General features: G+C 44.1%; 1 protein-coding gene across 8 annotated transcripts in view; it reads left to right on the top strand.

The window, feature by feature from the left end:
- LOC126299039 (lysosomal acid phosphatase-like) overlaps window positions 1–23,142 on the top strand; it is a 612,830-nt gene that overhangs the window by 38,535 nt on the left and 551,153 nt on the right. For 6 of the 8 annotated variants that reach the window (XM_049990687.1, XM_049990686.1, XM_049990685.1 and 3 more), the window contains exon 2: window positions 12,609–12,707. The exons of the other annotated variants lie outside the window; for them this stretch is intronic. In XM_049990687.1, coding sequence (XP_049846644.1) covers window positions 12,609–12,707 — 99 coding nt within the window. The remainder of the gene's footprint in view (window positions 1–12,608; window positions 12,708–23,142) is intronic. 8 annotated transcript variants of the gene reach the window in all.

Raw genomic sequence — 23,142 nt, 5'->3', positions numbered from 1 at the left:
TTGATGACCATGCAGCTTCTTTCGGGAACAGATACTACCTTCATAAGGAATAAGTCCCTGCAGGCGCACTATCCTCTGTGTCCTCGGTGGGTCAGATGGATAGAGCGTCTGCCATGTAAGCAGGAGATCCTGGGTTCGAGTCCCGTTCGGGACACACGTTTCATCATGTCCCCAGTGATGTATATCAACGCCTGTTTGCAGCTAGGGTGTCGATTTAATTATCATTCCATTCTAGAGACGCTGGACGGTCATCAATGGTATTTGTTCTTTCGGGAACAGATACTACCTTCCCTGGAGGGAAGATGATGTTCTTTTCGAGGAACACTATTGAGAAAATTTAGTGAAGCGGCATTTGAAGCAGACTTCCGAACGATTTTACTGGCGCCAAATACACTGCGCGTAAGGACCACGAAGATAAGATATTAGAAATTAATGCTCATGCGGAGGCATATAGACTGTCGTTTTTCCTTCGCTGTATTTGCGAGTGGAAGATGAAATGAGTAGTTATGGTACAGGGTAGAGAGCCTGCATTCCCTGTATATAGGCTCTCTGGTACAGGATACAGTCCGCCACGCACCGTACGGTGACTTGAGGAGTATCTAAGTAGATGTAGAATGGAAAAGCGGCACAAAGACGCTATTCTGAGCTGCGGCCGCAGCGATGGAGGCCTAATGGCAAAATTTTGCTGTCCAGGTTATTGTATTACCCTATGCTTTGTGGTGTGGTGACTGCATATGACAGGCGTTTTCACACAAACAAAGATAACTCTGCATTAAACCGAATAAATCGAAGATACGTTACTACTCTGCAACGTGCCACGGGAGATCACGGTTGCCATCTACCAAAATAATCTGACAATATCCCTGGACAACCTTTGAAATTTTGTATGTGGAATTGCGTGTTCACCCTGTGTAAAACCTGACGCTGTAGGCATTTCAGAAGAAACAGAACGGTATTTTTACACGAAGTATTAACAGCAAGGAATTGTTAGCTAGAACGGTATCGCATTCTATTAATGGTGACCAAAATAGATTACAAAATCTATTAGGTAGGGGCATAAGATGATAGCGATCATAGTGCATAAGATCATTTTTGTATTCCGGTTACTATGGGTTTATTTATCGATTGTCATTTTTATTTGTAGTTCACTGTTGCTATTTCAGTTTACATATTGCCATTTTCTGATTTAAAGGTAGTGAATGGAGCCATGGGCACAAGAAAATGGGTGTGGCATGTGGAGAAATCGGAACATTTCAGACATATTATTCTGTTTGAGTGCTATAGGCGGGCGACAGCAATCAAAAACATTTGCGCCGCATGTGGGAACAATGCCATTGGACAGAACATGCCAAGAAAATGGTTTCTTGGTTCATGGGGGACAGTTTTCCCGTTAGTGACTGTCCATCTATAGGGTTTGAAGAAGATAGTTGAAACGAATTAATACACATTGATCCACGTCAGTTTACTCGAATTGGCAAATGTGATGAATTGTGAACATTCCGTCATCGTGCGACATTTCAGCCGGCCGCTGTGACCGAGCGGTTGTAGGCGTTTCAATCCGGAACCACGCAGCTGCTATGGTCGCAGGTTCCAATACTGCATCGGGCATGGATGTGTGTGATGTCTTTATGTTAGTTAGGTTTACGTAGTTCTAAGTCTAGGGGACTGATGACCTCAGATGTTAAGTCCCAAAGTGCTTAGAGCCACTTGAACTTGCGATATTTCCATGCAATGTGGAAGGTTCAAAAAAATCGGGTGTATGGGTACCACATGCTCTAAGCCAAAATCGCAAAAATACGGGGGTGGCCATACGTGCATCTCTGTTTGCTCGTCATCAACTGACTCGTGAACAACACTGGCCATTCCTCTGCTGTGTCGTTACTGGTGACGAGAAATAGTATATTTACGCTGACACAAGGAAAAGAAAGGAATGACTGAGTACAAACAAAGCAGCAACTCCCCGTACAAAGAGCTGCGTGCATCAAATGTTATGCATTTGAAGGAATAGCGACGGTGTGGTGGACTACAAATTGTTTCCCCGACATGTAACCATCACTGCTGGCATTTATTGTCAAAAACTGATACGCCTTGCAAACGCATTCCAAGAACAACGACCAAGAGGATTGGAAAACTGTGTGACGTAATCCTACTCCACAATAACGCTCGCCCGCATTCTGCTAGAGTGAAAAAAGACGCTGTACAGGAGCTGAGTTGGAAAGTCATTCCGTACTCACCTTATTCGCATGATCTTGCACCCTCAGATTTTCACCTTCTCCGATTTCCATCGTACAACTTTTAAGAAACTTCCTTCCCGGATGAAATGCGCTCCGGACATGGTTCGGCGAGTTCTTTGCCTCAAAGCCTCAAGATTTCTACAGTCGCGGGGTCGAAATGTTACCCAGCGTTGGCGAACAGTTGTAAATAGTGAAGGAGAATATATTAATGATGACTAAAGTGTCTATTAAGCGTATCTGTTGTGCTTATTAACTTATGGAAAGAACACTAAGAACTTATGTAACAACCCAATAATTTCTCGGCAGTGATTCATCTATTTAAGAAGAATGCAACTTCCCTTGTGTCCTGGTCGTTACTGTGGCAGAGACGTGGGGCCATGTTGGACCACCAGTCATCGCCAGTAACGAAACGACAATCAAAACAGTGGGTGGAAACCTGCGGGGACGAAGTCGATTTTATCTGCAGGCAACTGCTTTCTGGAATGCAAAAGGGGGTGGGGGCCTCTCAGTGATTATCTTCAAGAGGGTAAGACAGTAACTGGTAAATATTACGCAGGTCTTTTGGATCAAATGGAGGAAAAAAATACGTGAGTGGAAGCCTCTGTTAAAAAAAAAAATCAGGAGGTTGTACTTACCCATAAAGATTTCTTGGTACTGGTAAAGGTGAAATATTTCAAATGCATATTCAGCAGAACTAGTGACTGATAGTTTCCCATTATGGTATAAGGAACACCTTAACTGCATCGTACATTGCTGAGGAAGGATTTGCGACACCCGGTCACAATTCAGATTGTCACATTTCTTTTTTGTCCTTTATCAGTTAAACGTATTTTCACACCCATTTACAGAAGAAGCACTTCTAACTTGTTACTTCTATTTTCTCCCATAGCTTTTTTTGACTGGTTATTGCAAATACTTTCTCCGCAACAGAGCAGGTACCATCTGACTTTCACCTTTCCCACACCTAATGAAAATTTTAGCTAGAAAGCTTTTGACTTTGATGGAACGTGCCTTCCGTGTGGAATCCGGTCGAGATGATGGTTATGTTCTCTGTGATTACCTTCTAAAGTTTGTTTTGTGGCAGTAATGTGTCTCACTAGGTAGTGCCGAGACGTGAATTGCGTGGTAAAGTTCGGATCCACACAGTGTTTTCAACTTACACGCCGTTATTCGAACTAAGTGGCACTTACTTCTTTCTTAAAAATGTTACGACGTTGGCCAAGATCGTAAGGCAGGCATGAAGGAGAATTTGCTTTGTCCTCGCGTATCTCTGACGCACACCTGTGATGCTCCTGTTAGCAGCTTAGCAGTTATCGCTCGAGTTTATAACGTCTTTCACTAGGTCCGAAATTACATTCTCTTAGACCAGAGCTTACATTAAAAGCAGGACGGATTCTATTACAGTTTTGTGTGTCTGCATCATACGGTGCTTGACGTTTTCAGTGACTTAACAACGCTGTCCGCCATGAGCACTTAAATCAGCCATCAGCATCACGATTACTTTATTGCACATATTATGCTTTCTGTTTACGACAGAGTAGCATTACCAGAAATCTATGTTGCAGAGGAAGTTAACCAACTGTTTTCTCTTCGGTGTCCCAAGTTTGAAGTTGACCGAAAGCAAAGTATGATAAATATCGTGAATTTTTTTACGGTTCTTATTTACTAACAGTATGTTTTATGTATGGATCCAAAGGCACTGTAAGTTTCTTAAAGGGAGGAAATTTCCTGCATAGGGTATCCTATTTCGGAATAGACACCTTAGTTATTTAGCAGTTAGCCAATTTTGCCTCCTCGCGCGTTAAAGAGCTACATGAAAATAAAAATTGAATAAATTCTATTCTACTGCACATAACAGTGTGGAGGAAAAGCAACATGTGGTGGTTTCCGTAATAATAGTTTTTGCACAATCATAGTAAGGGCAGGTACAACTTTCGCAGATGTGAAATCCATACATAAAATGGGAAAAAGTGCAACCCTTATGCGCATTTTGTGATTGCACCATCATACGTAACACACAACCTAAATTAGCGTGGCTAGTGAAGTGGAAACACGTGTGTCTCGGTCAGCGTGTAAAAATGAGAGGGCACGTCAACTAATTTAGCATAAAAATTACTTCCTTTAAGAACACTTCAATTTATTATTCAGAACATCAAGTAAATCTACCACAGACACACATTAGATGAATTCGTGGTGCCTGTTTGTGTGTCCGAAAGAACAGACACCAAACGGGATCCTCAGCTGAGATACATTACACGTAAATTGAAGGTGGAGGAGGGAGAGAATGGAAAGGAATGGGGAAGGATTACCGATGTAATCTATACCGGGACAATACACGGAATCAGCGTCGACGAGTGAAAATGTGTACTGGACTGGGATTTGAACCCGGGATCTCCTGCTTAATAGGCAGTTGCATTAATCATCGCACCACCCGGGACACAGTGTTATCAGAACTATGTTGACTACCTCGGCACACCTCACGGCCATCCACATTCCCACGGAGCACCACCTATCCACAGTCCCTGTGCATTTCCTCCATGCTCATTACTCTGAGATTCCCGCACGATGTTCATATAACTGATTCGCCTAAATTGACAATGGATCTACCTTCTTCAGTGCGGAAGCACAAGTACGTGGGAATCTCGGAGTAGCTGCCATGCAGGAAATGGACAGAAACTGAGGTTAGGCGGCGTTCGTTGGGTCTGCCGAGAGGCATGCCGAGGTAGACCACACGATCACACTGTCCATGCGATCACACCGTCTCGCGGATGGCGCAATGGTTAACGCACGTGCCTAATAAGCAGGAGATCCCGGGTTCGCATCACGGCCTGACACTCATTTTCACTCGTCGCCGCTGATTCCGCGTAATGTCCCAATGCAGCTGACATCAGTAATCACTACCACTTCCTTTCCTTTCTCCCTCTCCCGCCCCCTCCACCCTCAATTTACATAAAATCTAGCACATGTTTGATCTTGGATGAAGCTGGTAGAGGGAGGAGGAAGGGTGACTTCCTTACACATCTAAACTCCATACACCCCAACATCAAATTCACTATGGAGACTGAAACGGAGGGTAAAATATCTTTCCTTGATGTCTTGGTCAAGAGAAGGGCTGACGGCACCCTAGGTCATGGGGTGTATCGGAAGACAACGCACACTGATCTGTATTTGCACGCAGACAGCTGCCACCACCCTTCACAGAGGAATGGGGTACTTAAAACTCTAGTACATAGGGCGCGCACTATCTCTAACGCAGGGAGTCTACCTCAGGAATTGGAACATCTGAGAACTGTATTTCGAAAAAAATGGGTAATCAGAGTGGCAGATTCAACGTGCTCTTCGTCCAACCACTACAGCACAACCTGTGGAGATGGATGAAATCAGGAGGGAGAAGGTGGGCACTGCGTTTATTCCATGTACAGGCGCACTCTCGGGGAAAATCGACCGCATTTTGAAGAAACACCGGGTCGGAACTGTGTTTTGTGCTCCGAATAAAACCCGTGCACTGGTGGGGAGCGCCAAAGATGACCTCGGTTTGAGGAAGGCAGGCGTGTACCAGATTCCGTGTCAATGTGGCAAGTCGTATATTGGTCAGACGATGCGTACCGTTGAGGATCGATGCCGTGAACACCAGAGGCACACTCGACTGATGTATCCGACCAAGTCGGCGGTCGCTGAACATTGTTTGTCGGAAAATCACGCTATGGAGTCTGAACGCACGAGTATTCTGGTACAGACGTCGAGGTACTGGGACAGCGTTGTTAGAGAGGCCATCGAAATTCGAACCAATGACGACCTCATAAACCGTGACTGTGGCTATAATCTTAGCAAGGCTTGGGAACCAGCGGTTGGGTTAATCAAGAGTAAATCGAGCAAACGTATAGTTGTGACGATCACGGTGGACAAAGTCATCACACCGACGTCATCTCAGACGCCGTCGCCATCTGTTCCACCGCGCGACCGTGGCGCGGGGCGCGGACGGCGGAAGGAGCGCGCCGCGGGCGGAGGGTATTTAAATCGGCCGCCGCCGCGACCGAACCCAGTTCCCTCTGAGCAGCCATAGCGTACGGATCTCAGTGCCGGCACGTTCACAGGAGCTCAGTCCGTCAGTTCACCTGATGATGGTGACATGTATGATCGCCGAAATATTGTGCTCGCTGGACACTGTAGACCAGCTGTACACCCGTGGATATTTTGATTATGAAAATAATTAGTTGTGGCCTTCTTGGGGAAAAAAGGACCACGAAATTTTCAGATCCTGGATTGTTCAAGTTAAAGGAAATCTTAAGGTTGTCACGCAGTGCTATCTCAGCTTCCTAAATAGTTGCTAGCAGCAGTTTTATTGGCGAGTATATAAGGGCATGCAGGTATAGAAGCATGCACAATTGTTAATTTGTATGCACCACCAGAGTAGTGGTAGCCGAGACAGCGAGTACACATAAGAACAACACAATTAGGAGTATGTAAAGCAGACGAATGGGTTGGCCGACGAAATATCGTGTAGGAAAATGGAATCAACAATTCGGCTGAATGCCCGACAGTATAGCATTAATTAATCACGTCGAGAAAACGCGTGAGATTATAAAACTGCGAAGAGCATTATCTGGAAGGAATACAAGCGCTAAGGCAGTTTCTCACCCGTTAGGACTAAAGTCGGCAACTGCGACAGGTTCTGCTCTAGTCCTACCTCTAGATGGAGGTCTCTGAGAGTGACGGCGGACCTGGCAAACGTTACAAAGGTCTTTCTGTAGCATGAGCGACAGCCTGTATAAACACGTTCCTTTCCACACGCTATTTATTTTACATTTAATAATGTGTCAATTATCTGCTCCTGGTGAGGGCATCTTTCACTCCCAAAGCATTATTTCATTTTCCAGTACAATCATACAATAAAAAAGGAATAGGCAGCACTATTTCTGGACATATGGTAACCTCGGTCTGCCAAGAAGTTGCCAGGCCCTGGCACAAAAACCAGGCAGTATGTTTCCCTTAGGTTTTTGTCTTTCCTCGTAGGAGGCTTCATAAAAGATTCCAGGGCGCTAATCGTGCCTTCCAATCGCCATCTTGCACAACAGGCCATTCAGTTCCATAACCTATGTAAAAGTTCCACACATCAAAAGTTCGATTCTAAATTTATAGCTGTTAGATTACAGCTTCATAAAGGAAATACATTTAGGGTTGACACAAGATCTTGGTAAGATTACAAAAGCAAGCAGCTTTCTCTAGACACAGAGGAATGTAAAGTTCCACATTTCACAAAACGTAAAAAAGTAAAATACTAGCCTTCTCATTAAATTTTTTTTATTTGTCGCATGTACTACAATCTGTCTACCCATGCAATTTTTACTCTGTATAGCTCCCTCTAGTACCATGGAGGTTATTCTATGCCCTGATATCTTAACACACATTCTGTCATACTGTCACTTCTCCATGTCGTTGTTTCCGTATGTTCTTTTCTTCACCGATTCTTTGGAAAACCACCTCATTCCTTACGTTATCAGTCTACCTGATTTTCAACAATCCTATGTAAGCACCAGATTTCAAACGCTTTAATTCTCTTCTGTTCCGGTTTTCCCATTGTCCATGATTCACTGCTATCATATACTGTGTTCGAAACATATGCTTTAGAATGTTCTTCTGTACGTTAAGGCCTATGTTTGATACCAGTACGCGTTTCTTGGCCAGGAATGCCCTCTTTGACTGAGCCAGTCTGCTATTTATGACCACCTTGCTCTATCCGTCGTGGGTTATTTTGCTCCTAAAGTAGCAGAATTCCTTAACTCCGTCTACTTCCTGATCACCAAATTTGATAAGTTTCTCTCTCTTCTCCTTTCTGCTGCTTCTCACTACTTTTTTTTCTTTTTCCACATTTACTTTCAGTCCCTATTCTGTACTCCAGACTGTCCACTCCATTCAACGGATCCCGTAATTCTTCCTCACTTTCACTGGAGGGGGCAATATCACTATCGAATCTAACCATTGTCATCCTTTCACTCCTAATTTTAATCCCACTCTTGAACTTTATTTTATTTTCGTCATTGGTTCTTCGATGTACAGACTGATCAGCGGGGACGGAAGACTGCATCCTTGTCTTGCACCATTTTTAATCCGAACATTTCGTTCTTGGTCTTCAAATGGTTCAAATAGCTCTGAGCACTATAGGACTTAACATCTGAGGTCATCAGTCCCCTAGAACTTAGAACTACTGAAACCTAACTAACCTAAGGACATTACATACATCCATGCCCGAGGCAGGATTCGAACCTGCTACCGTAGCGGTCGCGCGTTTCCAGACTGAAGCGCCTAGAACCGCTCGGTCACACTGGCCGGCTCTTGGTCTTCCACTCTTATTGTTCACTCTCGGTTTTTCTACAGATTGTATGTTGCCAGTCTTCCCCTATAGCTTACTCCTATTTCTATTAGAATTTCGTAGAACCTGCACTGTTTTACATTGCCAAACGTTTTTTTCTAATTCGACAAATCTTATGAACATATCATAATTTTTCTTCAGTCACACTTCCATTATCAAGAGCAACTCTCTGGTACCTTTACCTTACGTAAGTCAAATTAATCGTCATCTAACAGATAATCAAATTTCTTCTCTATTTTTGCGTATATTATTCTTGTCAGCAGTTGGATGCCAGAGCTGTCAAGCTGATTGCGCGTTAACTGGCGCACTCATCTGCCCATGCTGTCTTCGGAATAGTGTGAAAGATATTTTTCCGAAAGTCTGGTGGTACTGTGGTAAGGTCGATATTCACGGAGATTTTACACGCGAACTGGAACAGTCGTTTGGTTGCCGCTTCGAGTTGCTCACTAGGGCTTAAGTCAGGGGAGTACAGTAGGTGGCATAGCACTTAGCAGCCCCAACAGTCAAACAAATCAGTAACAGCTTGCACTGTACGTGCTTGAGCATTGTCCTGCAAAATGATGGTCAGGTCCTGCAAAAAGTGTCAGCACTTCTGTCTCTAAGCTAAGGTTATGTTCCATAAATGAACAGCTTAGAGACAGAAGTGATGACACTTTTTGTCGAACCTGACCATCCTTTTGCAGGACAATGCTCAAGCACGTACAGTGCAAGCTGTTACTGATTTGTTTGACTGATGGGGATGCTAAGTGCTATGCCACCTACTGCACTCCCCTGAATTAAGCCCTCGTGCGTTCAACTCGATTTATTAACCGAAGGAAACACTTCACGGCATTCGCTTCAGAACTGCTACAAATTCGTCGGACAATAGACCGCGTCCCTCGAACTGCCAACACAGCTGGTACTGCTGAGAGTATCCTACGACATCCACATCGCTGGCAACGGGTTATACACAATGCTGGTGACTACTTTGAATGTCAGTAAAACTTTGAAATACGTATCTATCTTGTACGCCGACCGCGATGTTCTCGCGGTTCTAGGCGCTCAGTCCGGAGCCGCGCGACTGGTACGGTCGCAGGTTCGAATCCTTCCTCGGGCATGGATGTGTGTGATGTCCTTAGGTTAGTCAGGTTTAAGTAGTTCTATGTTCTAGGGGACTGATGACCTCAGAAGATAAGTCGCATAGTGCTCAGAGCCATTTGAACCATCTATTTTGTACGAGCTGTAAATAAATAGTTGCCACTATTAATGTTCCAACCCTCGTATTTTATTCGTGGTCTCCTTTGTGGATGAGGTACAGTGTGCTAAAATTCTCCCAATAAACTGATGTCGAACACTCGCCTTCTTGCAACTGACCTTACGTTTGCGTTCCATTTCAGATCGCTCGGCAATGTTACGTCTAGGTATTTAACCGATGTGACTGTGTCAACCAGCATATCGCTAGTACTGTATTCGAACATTACAGGATTGTTCGTCATACTCATTTGCATGAGCTTATATTTTACTACGTTTAGAGAAAACTGCCGTTCATAATTGCTATAACGCATCATTCATGGCAGGAAAGGGAGAAAGAAATCTTAATATCCAAACGTTTGTAGGAATTGCAGCACACAGAAAGAAAGACCCGAATGAAAACAGCCTCAGAGTACGTGTAGAACAGTGTATCACCAATAAGGAATTAACACGGAAGAGAGGCGTACACATGGGTAAACAGTGTCATCTCGGGTGACCAGAAAGGTCTGTGTTAAACGGTCAGTTATTTAACGGCCATCAAACGAGACTGATACGCGAAAGAAACTGGACAAGGCTGCAGTATCGGTATGGCTTAGTTCGAGTGTGGCAAAATGACCAGACTCCGAGAAATGAGTTTCTCTTATCGTGACATTTCTTCTCGTACACGGCATGCAGCTACGTCAGTAATGCTTGTGTGGAACGGAACATGTACATCTTCGTCCGGCATTGCCAAGACGATGGGGCGCTGCAAGGATTTTAGACAAGTCTGTGAAGACGACTCGAAACCATCTGCAGCACGTTGGATTGTGATAAGCCGAAACACTACACTAGTCTGGTCACAATAAGCGTGTGAAGTCGGTCGCTTTCGCCCTAAGTTGCGGAATCTGTTGCTTTTAGACGGATCCCGATTTATCTTTTCCTGCAGTGATAGTTCTGTACGTGTTACATGGGATACTGTCCTTTCGTCAAGGAGCACCACGTGCCATATTTATTGGCGACAAGCGAGGTAACATTTGACGAGAATTCTAAAAGCATTCTTCAAAATTTCACAGGTACCACTGATTCATTGAAAGAAAAAGCTTCGGATTACGTATTTCAAAAAAAAGAAAAGTGTCACCTAAAAAATTTGTCAAACAGTTCAGATACGTATCAAAATTACATTTGCAGGTGAAGATAATTTCGAGGGGAAACTCTTCCGACTATCACATGACTTAATCGCAACGCGAACCTTTTTCGTTGTATCTTTGTCTATATTTGGGCTCTCTTCGCATCTTTTGATCTGTTGAAGATAATGAACAACCAACCTTAGTTTAATACCCCAAAAAACTTTGACTCTTAGCAGTCCTACTGACAGAACTGATTTCATTCTTTGTCCTGACTGTTGCGCAGTATTTCGTTCTCATCTTTCCGCGTGGTCACGTCTCGAGAAATTATTTAAATCCATTTCCTATGAAATGTCATGATAGAACTTCGGTATTCTTAGTGACCTCACACCCATCTTTAACACGTATGATATTCGATTCTTAAACGATTTTCCAACACATTTTTTTAAAGAAACACACCGCCATTTGATTGTTTTATTGTTTACTAAAGTACAACGCAGGTTTCGGCCTTTCATGCCATTTTCAAGTATTTCTAATGGCTCTAAGCACTATGGGACTTAACATCTGAGGACGTAGAACTACTTAAACCTAACTAACCTAAGGACATCACACATATCCATGCCCGAGGCAGGATTCGAGCCTGCGACCGTAGGAGCAGCGCGGTTCCGGACTGAAGCACCTAGAACCCATCGGTCACGGCAGCCGGCTTCAAATATTTGATTCTATGTCTTTAACACATATTGCAGAACACTTAACATGTTGTTAAGCTCACAGATGGCCATAAATTAAGAAAAATATTGGCTGCCTACGAAATGCCAGACAATCACCATTTTGCAACAGGTGAATAAATAATTGTGGGCGCACGTCATATTTAATAATTACGTTTTAAGGACATGTGCTCATCTTTTATTTACCAACATAAGCCTGTTTTTATTAAATATGATGTGCTCCCATTTTAAAGTAAATGGTGTATGACTGTTGATCAGCAAAATCAAAACCTTCTAACATATATTTCTTTCGTTACACTAGCTCAATTAGTCAAGGATGACGAATAAAATCGGTCGTGATCTGTTTAAAGTAGTCATTCGTGGTCCGACTTAGAAAGGGAATGAAAAGCTAAATCTGGGTGGCGGGACGGGAATGAGAATCGCGGTACTCAAGGTCGCGAGTGACGTACTTCCTCCACTGCTCTACTTGCCGGCTCCAGCTTCGGCATTGGTAGTCGCTTTAGATGGCAAATGCTGTTACATGAGGAACTGGTGTTACTGAAACCGTCGGTGACTGAAAAATTATGGGCCCATACCGACAGTGTTCAGTTCTAAATATATTCAGTCCGCAACTGTCCTTAAAGCTTGTCAGTACTTCCTGGTTGACTCGGTTAGGTCTTACTTTTGTTTGTCATAAAGTGTACTTCTTTCAGTTTTAGTCCCATTAACTGTCTGTTCGTTTTCTTTATTATATTTTAAGATATCTCACCATGTTTACAGACAACTCAGAAGCTCCTAGTAGAAATTGTAATAGATTAATTGGTTGCTTGGTGTCGTGAGAACTTGCCGGAGAAAGTGCAGTTTAACAGTTGCTATAAATACTGATGTTGTTGAACGACTAAGATAGACGTCTAAGCGCACGCAGCGCCCAAAGGTTTTCGTGATGTTTTGTTAACTGTTCCAGATTTTCCGCCATGGAGACCGCACACCAACGGACACTTATCCAGAGGATCCTTACAATGACGATAAGTACTGGCCCGAAGGCTGGGGTGCCCTGACAAATGTAAGTACAAACAAACACTGTTTTACGTATGTGACATGCGTATCTCATCAGTGAGCTACTACACTTACGAACCTGTACGCCTGCCACGTGTAGCGCCCCGGGAGCGTGCAGAAGTGCCGCAACACTACGTTACATGGGCTCGAATAATGTCTGAAGTCGTTCTGGAGGGAACTGACACCATGAGTCCTGCAGGGCTCTCCATAAATTCCTAAGAGTACGAGGGGCTGGAGGTCTCTTCTGAAAAGCACGTTGCAAGCCATCCCAGATATGCTCGATAATGTTCACGTGTGGAGGGTTTGGTGGCCAGAGAAAGTGTTTAAACTCAGAAGAGTATTCCTGGAGCCAATCTGTAGCAACTCAGGACGTGTGGGGTGTCGCATTGTCCTGCTGGAATTGCCCAAGTCCGTCGGAATGCGCAATCGACATGAATGGATGCAGGTGATCAGACAGGATGCTTACGTATGTGTCACCTGTCAGAATCGTATCTAGACTTATCAGGGGTCCCATATCACACCAACTGCACATGCCCACAGCATTACAGAGCCTCCATCAGCTTGAATAGTCTCATGCGAGCATGCACGGTCCATGGATTTGTGATATTTTCTCCATACCCGTACACGTCATCCGCTCGATACAATATGAAGCGAGACTCATCTGACTAGGCAACATGTTTCCAGTCATCAGCTATCCAATGTCCGTGTTGAGGGGCCCAGCCGAGGCATAAAGCTTTGTGTTGTATAGACAGCAAGGGTACACGAGTGGGCCTTCGGCTCCGAAAGTCCATACCGATGATGTTTCGTTAAATGGTTCGCACCCTTACACTTGTTGATGGCCCAGCATTGAAATATGCAGCAATGTACGGTAGGGTTGCACTTCTGTCACGTTGAACGGTTCTCTTCAGTCGTCGTTGGTCCTGTTCCTGCATGTTCCTCTTCCGGCCGCTGCGATGTCGGAGATATGATGTTTTACCGGATTCCTCATATTCACGGTATACTCGTGAAATGGTCGTACGGCAAAATCCCCACTTCATTGCTACCTCGGAGATGCTGTGTCCTATCGCTCGTGCGCCGACTGTAACACAACGTTCAAACTCACTCAGATCTTGATAACCTGCCCTTGCAACAGCAGTAACCGATCTAACAACTGCGCCAGGCACTTATTGTCTTATATGGGCGTTGCCGACCGCTGCGCCATATTGTACATGATCAGATATATCTGTATTTGAATACGCATGCCTATATCAGTTTATTTGACTCTTCAGTGTGTATTCAAACGCCTTCTTATATTGTATAATGTTACAGATTGCAGACTCTCATTATTCACTGCAAATGACCCACGACTTTCTGGTCGGATCAGCTGAGAAAATATAGCTAAGTTAACGGTATCCGAATCTACATATATACTCTACAAGCTATTTTACACCATGTGGCGGGTTGTATCTCTGGTATCCGCATCATTTCACAATTTCCTGCCCCCATTTTCAAACTGTACGTGTGATGTAAGTGTCGGTTAACCTCTGTATGGGCTCCAATTTCTCTGATTTTCTTGTTTTGGATGTTTCACAAGACGTACTTCGGACAAAACAAAACGTGCCCCTCTCCTTCTTGGAACGTACACTCTCGAAATATCAACAGTGAACCTCCTCATGAGGTCCAACGCATCTCTTGTAGCGCCTGCCACTGGAATTTATTGAGCATCTCCATATCGTTCTTGCGCTTACTAAACTAGCCTGTGATGAAACGCACCGCTCTTCTTTGTATCTTCTCCATCTCTTCTATTAATCCAACGCGGTAAGAATAATAGACTTCGAATAATACTCATCAGTCGGCCGAACAGTTGATCTGTGTAATATTATTTAACCAGTTCTTGGTGTTTCAGGTCAGACCTTAGTAAAGAACATTTCAGCATAGCAATATAATGTATTTTTCCGTTACTGTTTGTTAAAAAAGTTTCATATTTACGAACAAAGAACGTGAACTGTTTTTCTTGTTAGCATTATTTCGCCTAGATGTCGTAATTGCACAATATCTGTTATAGACCTCGAAGACGATAGTGTGCTAGTGTTCAAGCACACCTTGCAGTTGTAATATGTGCAAAAGATGTTCACCATCATGCTGTTTTTTCCACAGCTATTATCTTTTATTCACAAAAAAGTATATTTCTTAACCCAGGTACACACAAAACATCTCAAACGGAAATCTCTGTGCAGTCCATCTGCTATCCTAGTGTGCTAATTCCGCCATGATCCAACACCATCGTTCCACGACTCCACAATTACCTAATAGTTTGCCCTTGCTTTTCTTAATAATGAAACCTCTGGAAACCAGAGACGCTGTATCGCTCATGTGTTTTGCATGCAGTGATACCTGATGTGACAATATTCCGAATAAAGATGTAAATTTCATTAGTTTTGCTTTCAAAGACGCTTATAATATTACTTAAAATCCGTCTTGATTGCATTTTTTTTAAATTTATTTATTATTCATATGAACGGTTTCGGTTCATTCAGAACCATCTTCAGATCTGATATTTCAGTGTGACGCAGCATGTGAAATTTGCTGAATTTGGACGGGTTACTCCTGTAACTGAAATATCAGCTCTGAAGATAGTTCTGAATCAACCGAAACCGGTCATATGAATAAAAAAATTTGCAATCAAAATGGATTTTAAGTAATATTATAAAATCACTGATTGCTGTTATCCCATCAGACACTATGTCTGTTTTTGCAAAATTTCAAAGATGCACCGAATGGTAACATACCTAACTCCTTGTGACTACCAAACATTTCATTCAGTCTGTAAACCTTTCAAGTTTGTTTCTCAAAGGGTAGGGAAACTGCACCCATTCAGTGGAAATTGTTCCCCATTTGAAATCAGTAGTGTCGGTCCCGACTAGCCGAAATGTAACCGAATTGAGAACAGACCGGCCCATTTATCCTGTCTAGAGAATAGTCCCAACATGGGGAACCGAAACTGCTGTTCGCAGTAGCGACAGCCACTAACCCAAGGGCGCAGCCAGGAACTGATGTTACACATTTGTTGTAAAATTATTTAGGGTTTATGACTGCATAATAATGTATGGCAACTAAAACTACCAAAAATGAAGAGTGAATATTGGGGTTTAAAATCCTGTCATGGCTAAAAGGAAAACTATAGCCATAATTTATCCCGAGGGAATGCAGCCTACTATGTGTTTAAATGATTGCTTTCTCTTGGGTAAAATATTCCTGATGTAACATAGTTCCCTATTCGGATCTACAGCCGGGGACTACCCAGGATGATGTCGTCATCAGGAAAAACAGACCTGGCTGCGTATCCGAGCGTAGAATGTTAGTTCCCTTAATCGAGGAGATTGGTTAAAAAATTTAAAAATGGGAACGGATATGTTGAAGCTATAGTGGAAATTAGTGAAATTTGGTGGTGGGAGGAACAGAATTTCTGGTCACATGAATACAAGGTTATAAATACAAAATCAAATAAGGATGATGCAGTAGTAGGTTTAATAATCAATTATAAAATTGGAATGCAAGTAAGCTACTATGAACAGCATAGTGAACGTATTATTGTAGCCAAGGGAGACACAAAGCTCACACCCACAACAGTAGTACAAGTTAATATTGAACTAGCACCGCAGATAATGAAGAGATTGAAGAAATGCATGATGAAATAAAAAAAAAATATTAAAATAGTGTAGCACTCCGTCTTCAGGCCACAAGCGGCCTAACGGGCCATCCGACCGCCGGTCATCCTCAGAGGAGGATGCGGATAGGAGGGGCGTGGGGTCAGCACACCACTCTCCCGGTCGTTATGATGGTATTTTTGACCGAAGCCGCTACTGTTCGGTTGAGTAGCTCCTCAATTGGCATCACGAGGGAGAGTGCACCCCAAAAAATGGCAACAGCGCATGGCCGCTGGATGGTCACCCCATCCAAGTGCCGGCCACGCCCAACAGCGCTTAACATCGGTGATCTCATGGGAACCAGTGTATCCACTGCGGCAAAACCGTTGCCACCAAGTAGTGTAGGGAGACGATAATTTGGGATGGGGTTTGTAATTAAATATTACGAAAAGGAAGAAAAGGAGTAATTGTAGGTGAATACGGACAGACGGAAAGGAATGAAAAAGGACGTGCCGCCTGGTAGAGCTTCTCGCAGAGCATAATTTAATCAACTCTAACACTTGTCTTAAGAATCGTGAAAGGAGGTTGTATACGTGGAAAAGACCTGGAGACACCGGTAGGTTTCACATTGGCTATATAATGGTAAGACACAAGTTTCGAAACGAGATTTTAAACTGTAACAAATTTTCAGGGGCAGATGAGGACCCTGACTACAATTGGTTGTTTATGAACTGTAGATTAAAACTGAAGGAACTGGAATAATGTAGGAAATTAAGGAGATGGGACCTGGGTAAGCTGAAAGAACCAGAGGTTGTTCAGAGTTTCAGAGGACGCATTAGGCAGCAACTGACTAGGATGGGGAGGGGGGGGGGGGGGAAGGAATACAGTAGAAGACAAATGGGTAGCATTGAGAGAGGAAATAATGAAAGCAGTAGAGAATCGAAGAGGTAAAAAGACAGGGTCTACTAGAAATACTTGAATAACGTAAGAGATATTGAGTTTAGTTGGTGAAAGGAGGAAATACGAAAATACAGCAAATGAAGTAGAAATATGAGATACACAGGATGCGCAAAATGGCTAAGCAGGAATGGCTAGAGGACAAATGTAAGGAGTTAGAAGCATGTAATCACTAGGCGAAAGACAGATACCGCTTACAGGAAAAGAAAACAAAAGCAGCTGTATGATTATCAATAACTCAGTTTGAAAACCAGTCCTAAGCAAAGAAGGGAAAGCTGGAAGGTGCAAGGAGTGTAATAGAAGGACTGTGCAAAGTAGATGAACTTGAAGGAAGTATTACGGAAATGGAAGAGGATGAAGATGAGGAGGAAGATATCATACTACGGAAGAATTTGACAGAAGTCTGAAAGACGTACGTCGAAAGAACGCCCCGGGAGTAGAAGACATTCCGTCAAAACTACTGATAGCCTTGGGAGAGAGGTGACAAATCTCTTCCATCTGGTGAGCAATATGTAGGAGACAGTCGAAATACCTTCATATTTCAAGAATAACAATAATTCCAATGTCAAAGAAAGCAGATGTTGACAGATGTGAATATTACCGAACTATCAGATCAAGAGACGAGCAGTAAGCAGATTCAGAATGATCTATGTGGAGGTAGCTATTCAGACAGGAAGAAGTTTGCACACGATAGAGCAGCATGGACAGCTGCATCAACCCAATCTGAGGACTGAAGACCACACCACCACCACCACCACCACCAACAACAACAACAACAACAACAACAACGGCGTCAGAAATGCAGCACAAGCTCGGATAGCACGAGGATGCGGAAGAAAATCGCCCATATTGATCTCAAATGAACTGTCCTAGCATTTGCCTTAATCGATTTACGGAAACTACCAGAAAACCTCAGTCTGGATTGACCATACTCAGGATTGACCAACGGGCCTTTGAACGTCCCTCCTCCCCAATGAGAGCCCATTGCCTTAATTTCTGATCCGTCTCGTTACTAATACAGGCTGCATTCATTAGGATGACTGGTTGTAACGTGTCGTTGCAGCTGTGGGTCCCATTTGTCTTCTGATTCAGTAATTGGATGACAGGATCAAGGAAGAGGGAGGTCAAGTAATTATTACCAAAAACGTTTGGGTTTAATGATCGTTGGTTGACGTCATCAAGTTCACTGGGCATTGTCTGCATCAAGGTCAAACTGATTACTGTACCGTAAAAGCTACGAGCTAGGTTTACTGAAAGTACGAGGGGCGTTCAATAAGTGACGCAATGCATTTTTTCTGAAAGTAGGTTGTTTTTATTCAGGATTCCATTCTACCATATTGTTGACCTTTCTTTTGGCTACGAAAACCTATTTTTCAACATTATCTCCGTTCAATGCAATGGCCTTACGCCACCTCACTTGGAGGGCCTGTATGCCCGCATAGTATCACTCTACTGATCGACGTCGGAGCCAACGTCTTCGGCATCAATAGCCTCTCCATCATCCACGTACTGCTTCCCGCGGAGTGCATCCTTCACTGCGGCAAGTAGATGGAAGGTTTAAGATCTGGCCAGCAGGGCAGGTAAGGAAGAACAATCCAATGAAGTTTTGTGACCACCTCTCGGGTGCACAGACTTGGCTGAGACCTTGCATCGTCATGGAGAAGGAAAAATTCGTTCGCATTTTCGTGGCGACGAACACGCTGAAGTCGTTTCTTCATTTTCCTGAGGGTAGCACAATACACGTTGGAAATGATTATTTCACCTTGAGGGAAGGCATCAAACAGAACAACCGCTTCATAGTACCAGAAGTCCGTCGCCATGAGTTTACCAGCTTACGGTGCAGCTTTGAACTTTTTATTCGGGGAAGAAGTGATGTGGAGCCACTGCATGGATTGCCCTTTCGTTTTCTGTTCTACTTGATGAACCCACATTTCATCAACGGTGACGATATTCGACAAAAATTATCACGATCAGCCTCGTAACGCGCAACCAATTCCGCACAAATGCCCCCCCCCCCCCCCCCCCCACGCCCCTTTTGCTCTTTATGGGCTTCTAGTAGGCAGCAAGCAACCCAGCGGGCTCACACCTTTGAGTACCCCAACTAGTGGACGAGTGTGTCAGCACTACCAGCAGAGACGTTCAGTTGTGGAGCGAGGTGTTTGATAGTGATCCATCGATCAGCTAGAATGTTTCCACACATTCCAACATTGCAGTAATCGCAGCTGTGTGAGGCTGGCCGGCACGTGGGAGATCTGAGTGACCTTGTTTGATCAGTGACGACAGACATCTCGTCCAACGGCTCAACGTGTTTTTTTCTTAGTGCTATGTCTCTGCAGACATTCTGCAAGCCCCTATGAATATCTCCGATGCTCTAGTTTTATGCCAAAAGAAATTTAGTGTCAGCTCCCTGCTTGGAACGCACGCCCGTTTCAGACGCCACTTCGAAATCAACGTACAGTTTCGTCACCTATCGCAATTTCATGAAACTATAAGGACTGAAGCAGGAATGTTCCACAATGTCCATCAACAGATTCTACTTATTTTCAACCGAAACTGGCCGAGTAAAAATGCGTTGCATTACTTATTGAACTACCGTCGTATATAAAGTGTAAAAGCCTTAAATATGACTGTGACGATATGGGGAAAAGTTAAAAACAACAAAGATGATGCACAGCGGAAAAAATCCCTTTTAATGGGTGCAAAATGATTATGACCTTTGAAATGATTCCACGCGGAGGGGGTCATGACATCAGTGTACTACAACGGTGACCAAATAGGAGATTTTCTGGGATCCACTAACAATGTCGTCGATAAGCTCCACGCTTTGCTCCGAATGCAGGCTTGTCGGCACTAGCGAGGCAGGACGCCCCCATTAACTGACGTATCGCACAGCATGAGCGTTTCATATGACCTGGTCGACAACGAAAACCGGAAATGGCTTTTCAAGACCACTGCAAATTAAGCCTGTTTCACACGATCGATTTTGTGTTCGAAATCGACTATTCGTAGTGGACGTGCATCACACGCCAGCCTGTCAATGATCTGTTGACTGTTCCTAGTGTAACGTTCTAAACTCCTGAGTTTACTGAAGACTGCGCAAGCGCAGAGCTATAGGATCCTGTTGCCGTCTGCTAATACCAGAATTCGTCACCAATACTCGCCGTGCCCACTCATGGTATAGTAATGGCTTCGGTGCTACTGACATTAATCTTTATTTTATTGTTATCCTTCTGTTTACAAAGGTTGCACGAGGACTTGATTATTTTGTTCTACCATGAAACCAAATACTTGAAAGAAGGTATTGCAATACCTGGCGAATAAATAACAGCTGAAATTGATGGTAAATGTTTACAAAGAAAATTGCTTCAACAGTGGATTGGCTTGGGTTGTTTGGGAGAAAGACCAAACAGAGAGGTCATCGGTCTCATCGGATTAGGGAAGGACGGGGAAGGAAATCGGCCGTGCCCTTTCAAAGGAACCATGCCGGTATTTGCCTGGAGCGATTTAGGGAAATCACAGAATACCTAAATCAGGATGGCCGGACGCGGGATTGAACCGTCGTCCTCGCGAATGCGAGTCCAGTGTGCTAACCACTGCGCCACCTCGCTCGGTCAACAGTGGAATAGTTATTTCTGGTGAAGGGAAAATTAATTTGGGATGTTATTTGGGACTTGCAAAGTAAACAATGCTCAGAGGATAAACTGAAAAGGGACAATACACTGTCTTCTAAACATTGATTAATTATATTCGTTACCTGAGGTCTACACTGTCCAGTCACATTGTGATCAACTGTCAAAAGCCTGAATAACCACATTGTGCAGCGCGAGGCGTGCCCGAGGAGAGTATATGAGATTCTGGAAACTACAGACAGGGATACAAGCTAAGGCGGCTCAAGAGCCGTGGCCAGCTGCGCTGGGTTACTCGGTTTAGGACCCTTGGTGCAAACATACCCATCTAGGTAGTCCCACAAATTCTCGATTGAGTTTAGATCCTGGGAGTTTGGTGGCCAGAGGAATACGTTGAATTGGTGCTCTTCGAACCACGCACGTGTACTACGACTTGTGTGACACGTTGCAATGGCCTGTTCGTAGATGCCATCGTACTGAAGAAACAGCAAACTGCCTCCGAGAATAACGAGTTCACTCAGGGAATGCCACGAAAACATCCACCAGACCATAACGCTCCCTCCTGATTGCTAGATGTTTCCTTTCATGCCGTACACACCAACGACCATCTATCCGACGGAGCATAAAACCGTAATTCATCTTAAAAGGCCACTTGTCGCCAACCAGTGAACGTCCACATGCGGTATTGTCGTGCAAATTGCAGCCTTCTTCGCCGATGAACAGCAGCCATCATGAGTGCGTGAACCAGGCACATGCTCTCTCTCTCTCTCTCTCTCTCTCTCTCTCTCTCTCTCTCTCTCTCTCTCTCTCTGTGTGTGTGTGTGTGTGTGTGTGTGTGTGTGTGTGTGTGTGTGTGTGTGTGTGTGCGCGCGTAGGTATACTACTGGCCATTAAAATTGATACACCACTAAGATGACGTGCAACAGACGCGGGGGCGCTCGTGCGTGCAGCGACGTTCGCCGAACGGTCGTTGAGGAGACTATTGGCAGCCCCTTGGTTCATCTGGGCTGTCAGTTGATCACAGTCGCTCAACAGATGCACGCCTTTTCGCCCGTACACATCTCCGCAGCCATCATTCAACCCTGTCATATACGGCCCGTGGTGAACCACAGTTGCCTCGGCGACAGTTTTTGAAAGCTGGATAGCGCCATTTTGCTACGCACAATATACTTTAACCACGGCGGCACGCGAATAGTTTACAAACCTAGCCGATTCGCAAATGCTTCCACCGTTGGCCCGAAGGCAGTGGTCATGCCCTTCTGGACGTCATAAAAATGTTTGTTTTCGCATTACATCGACTGCCCTATTTTCCGCGTCCTCAGACGCTGTGTGTGTATCCTGCACTGCCAGTGCTGCCACTTGCCGTCTGTGCTTGTTTATTCTATATTGACGTGAAGCATAGGCGGTGGTCACATTAATGTAACTGGACCGTGTATTAGTGGACATCTGTATGGCGACACTTTCAACGAGATTTCTGAATGTCCGTGGAGGAACGGCAGCTCATTCTTCCTTAAGAGCCGAAACCAAAGAACGTAATGACATGGGGCCGTAGGGTCTGCAGAGACGTCGACGTCTAATACATCCCATTGGGTTCAAGAATGTTACTGTCGCAAAGTATTGTCTCACAGATGCTGTTTCAAAGCAAGGTGCATTGTCATGCCCAATACAATCAATCAGTGTCTCCGAACTGTTCATCTACTGTATGCATTACAAAATGCTGTAAAATGTGTTCTTATCCTTCTGCATTTAGATTTTTCTTAAATGCAGCAAGGGGACCACACCTTAACCACGAGAAGCACTCTGATAGCATAATATTAACTCCTCCCCACTTTGCTGTTGCCACTAGAGATGATGCCAGGTAATGTTTGGAGTAATTCGCCAAACCAAAACACTTCCATCTGGTTGCTACAGCGTATAGCGTGATTCATCACACCAAGCCATTCGTTTCCAGTCATCCTCTGTCTACTAGCGTCGCTCTTTATACCACCTCTAGAATCGCTTACCATCGACTACAGAAACGTGTGGCTTATGTGGCGGTACCCTGTCATTGTACCACATTCTTTTTAACTCCATAAACATTGTGTTAGCTGGACCACCGGTAGCACGTAGGTATACTACTGGCCATTAAAATTGATACACCACTAAGATGACGTGCAACAGACGCGAAATTTAACCGACAGAAAGAAGATGCTGTGATATGCAAATGATTAGCTTTTCAGAGCATTCACACAAG

This window comes from Schistocerca gregaria, chromosome X, assembly GCF_023897955.1.
Source record: "Schistocerca gregaria isolate iqSchGreg1 chromosome X, iqSchGreg1.2, whole genome shotgun sequence".
In the NCBI taxonomy this organism is placed as follows: domain Eukaryota; kingdom Metazoa; phylum Arthropoda; class Insecta; order Orthoptera; family Acrididae; genus Schistocerca; species Schistocerca gregaria.
The sequence above is the reverse complement of the archived record's forward strand: the minus strand, read 5'-3'. Positions and strand labels throughout refer to the sequence as shown.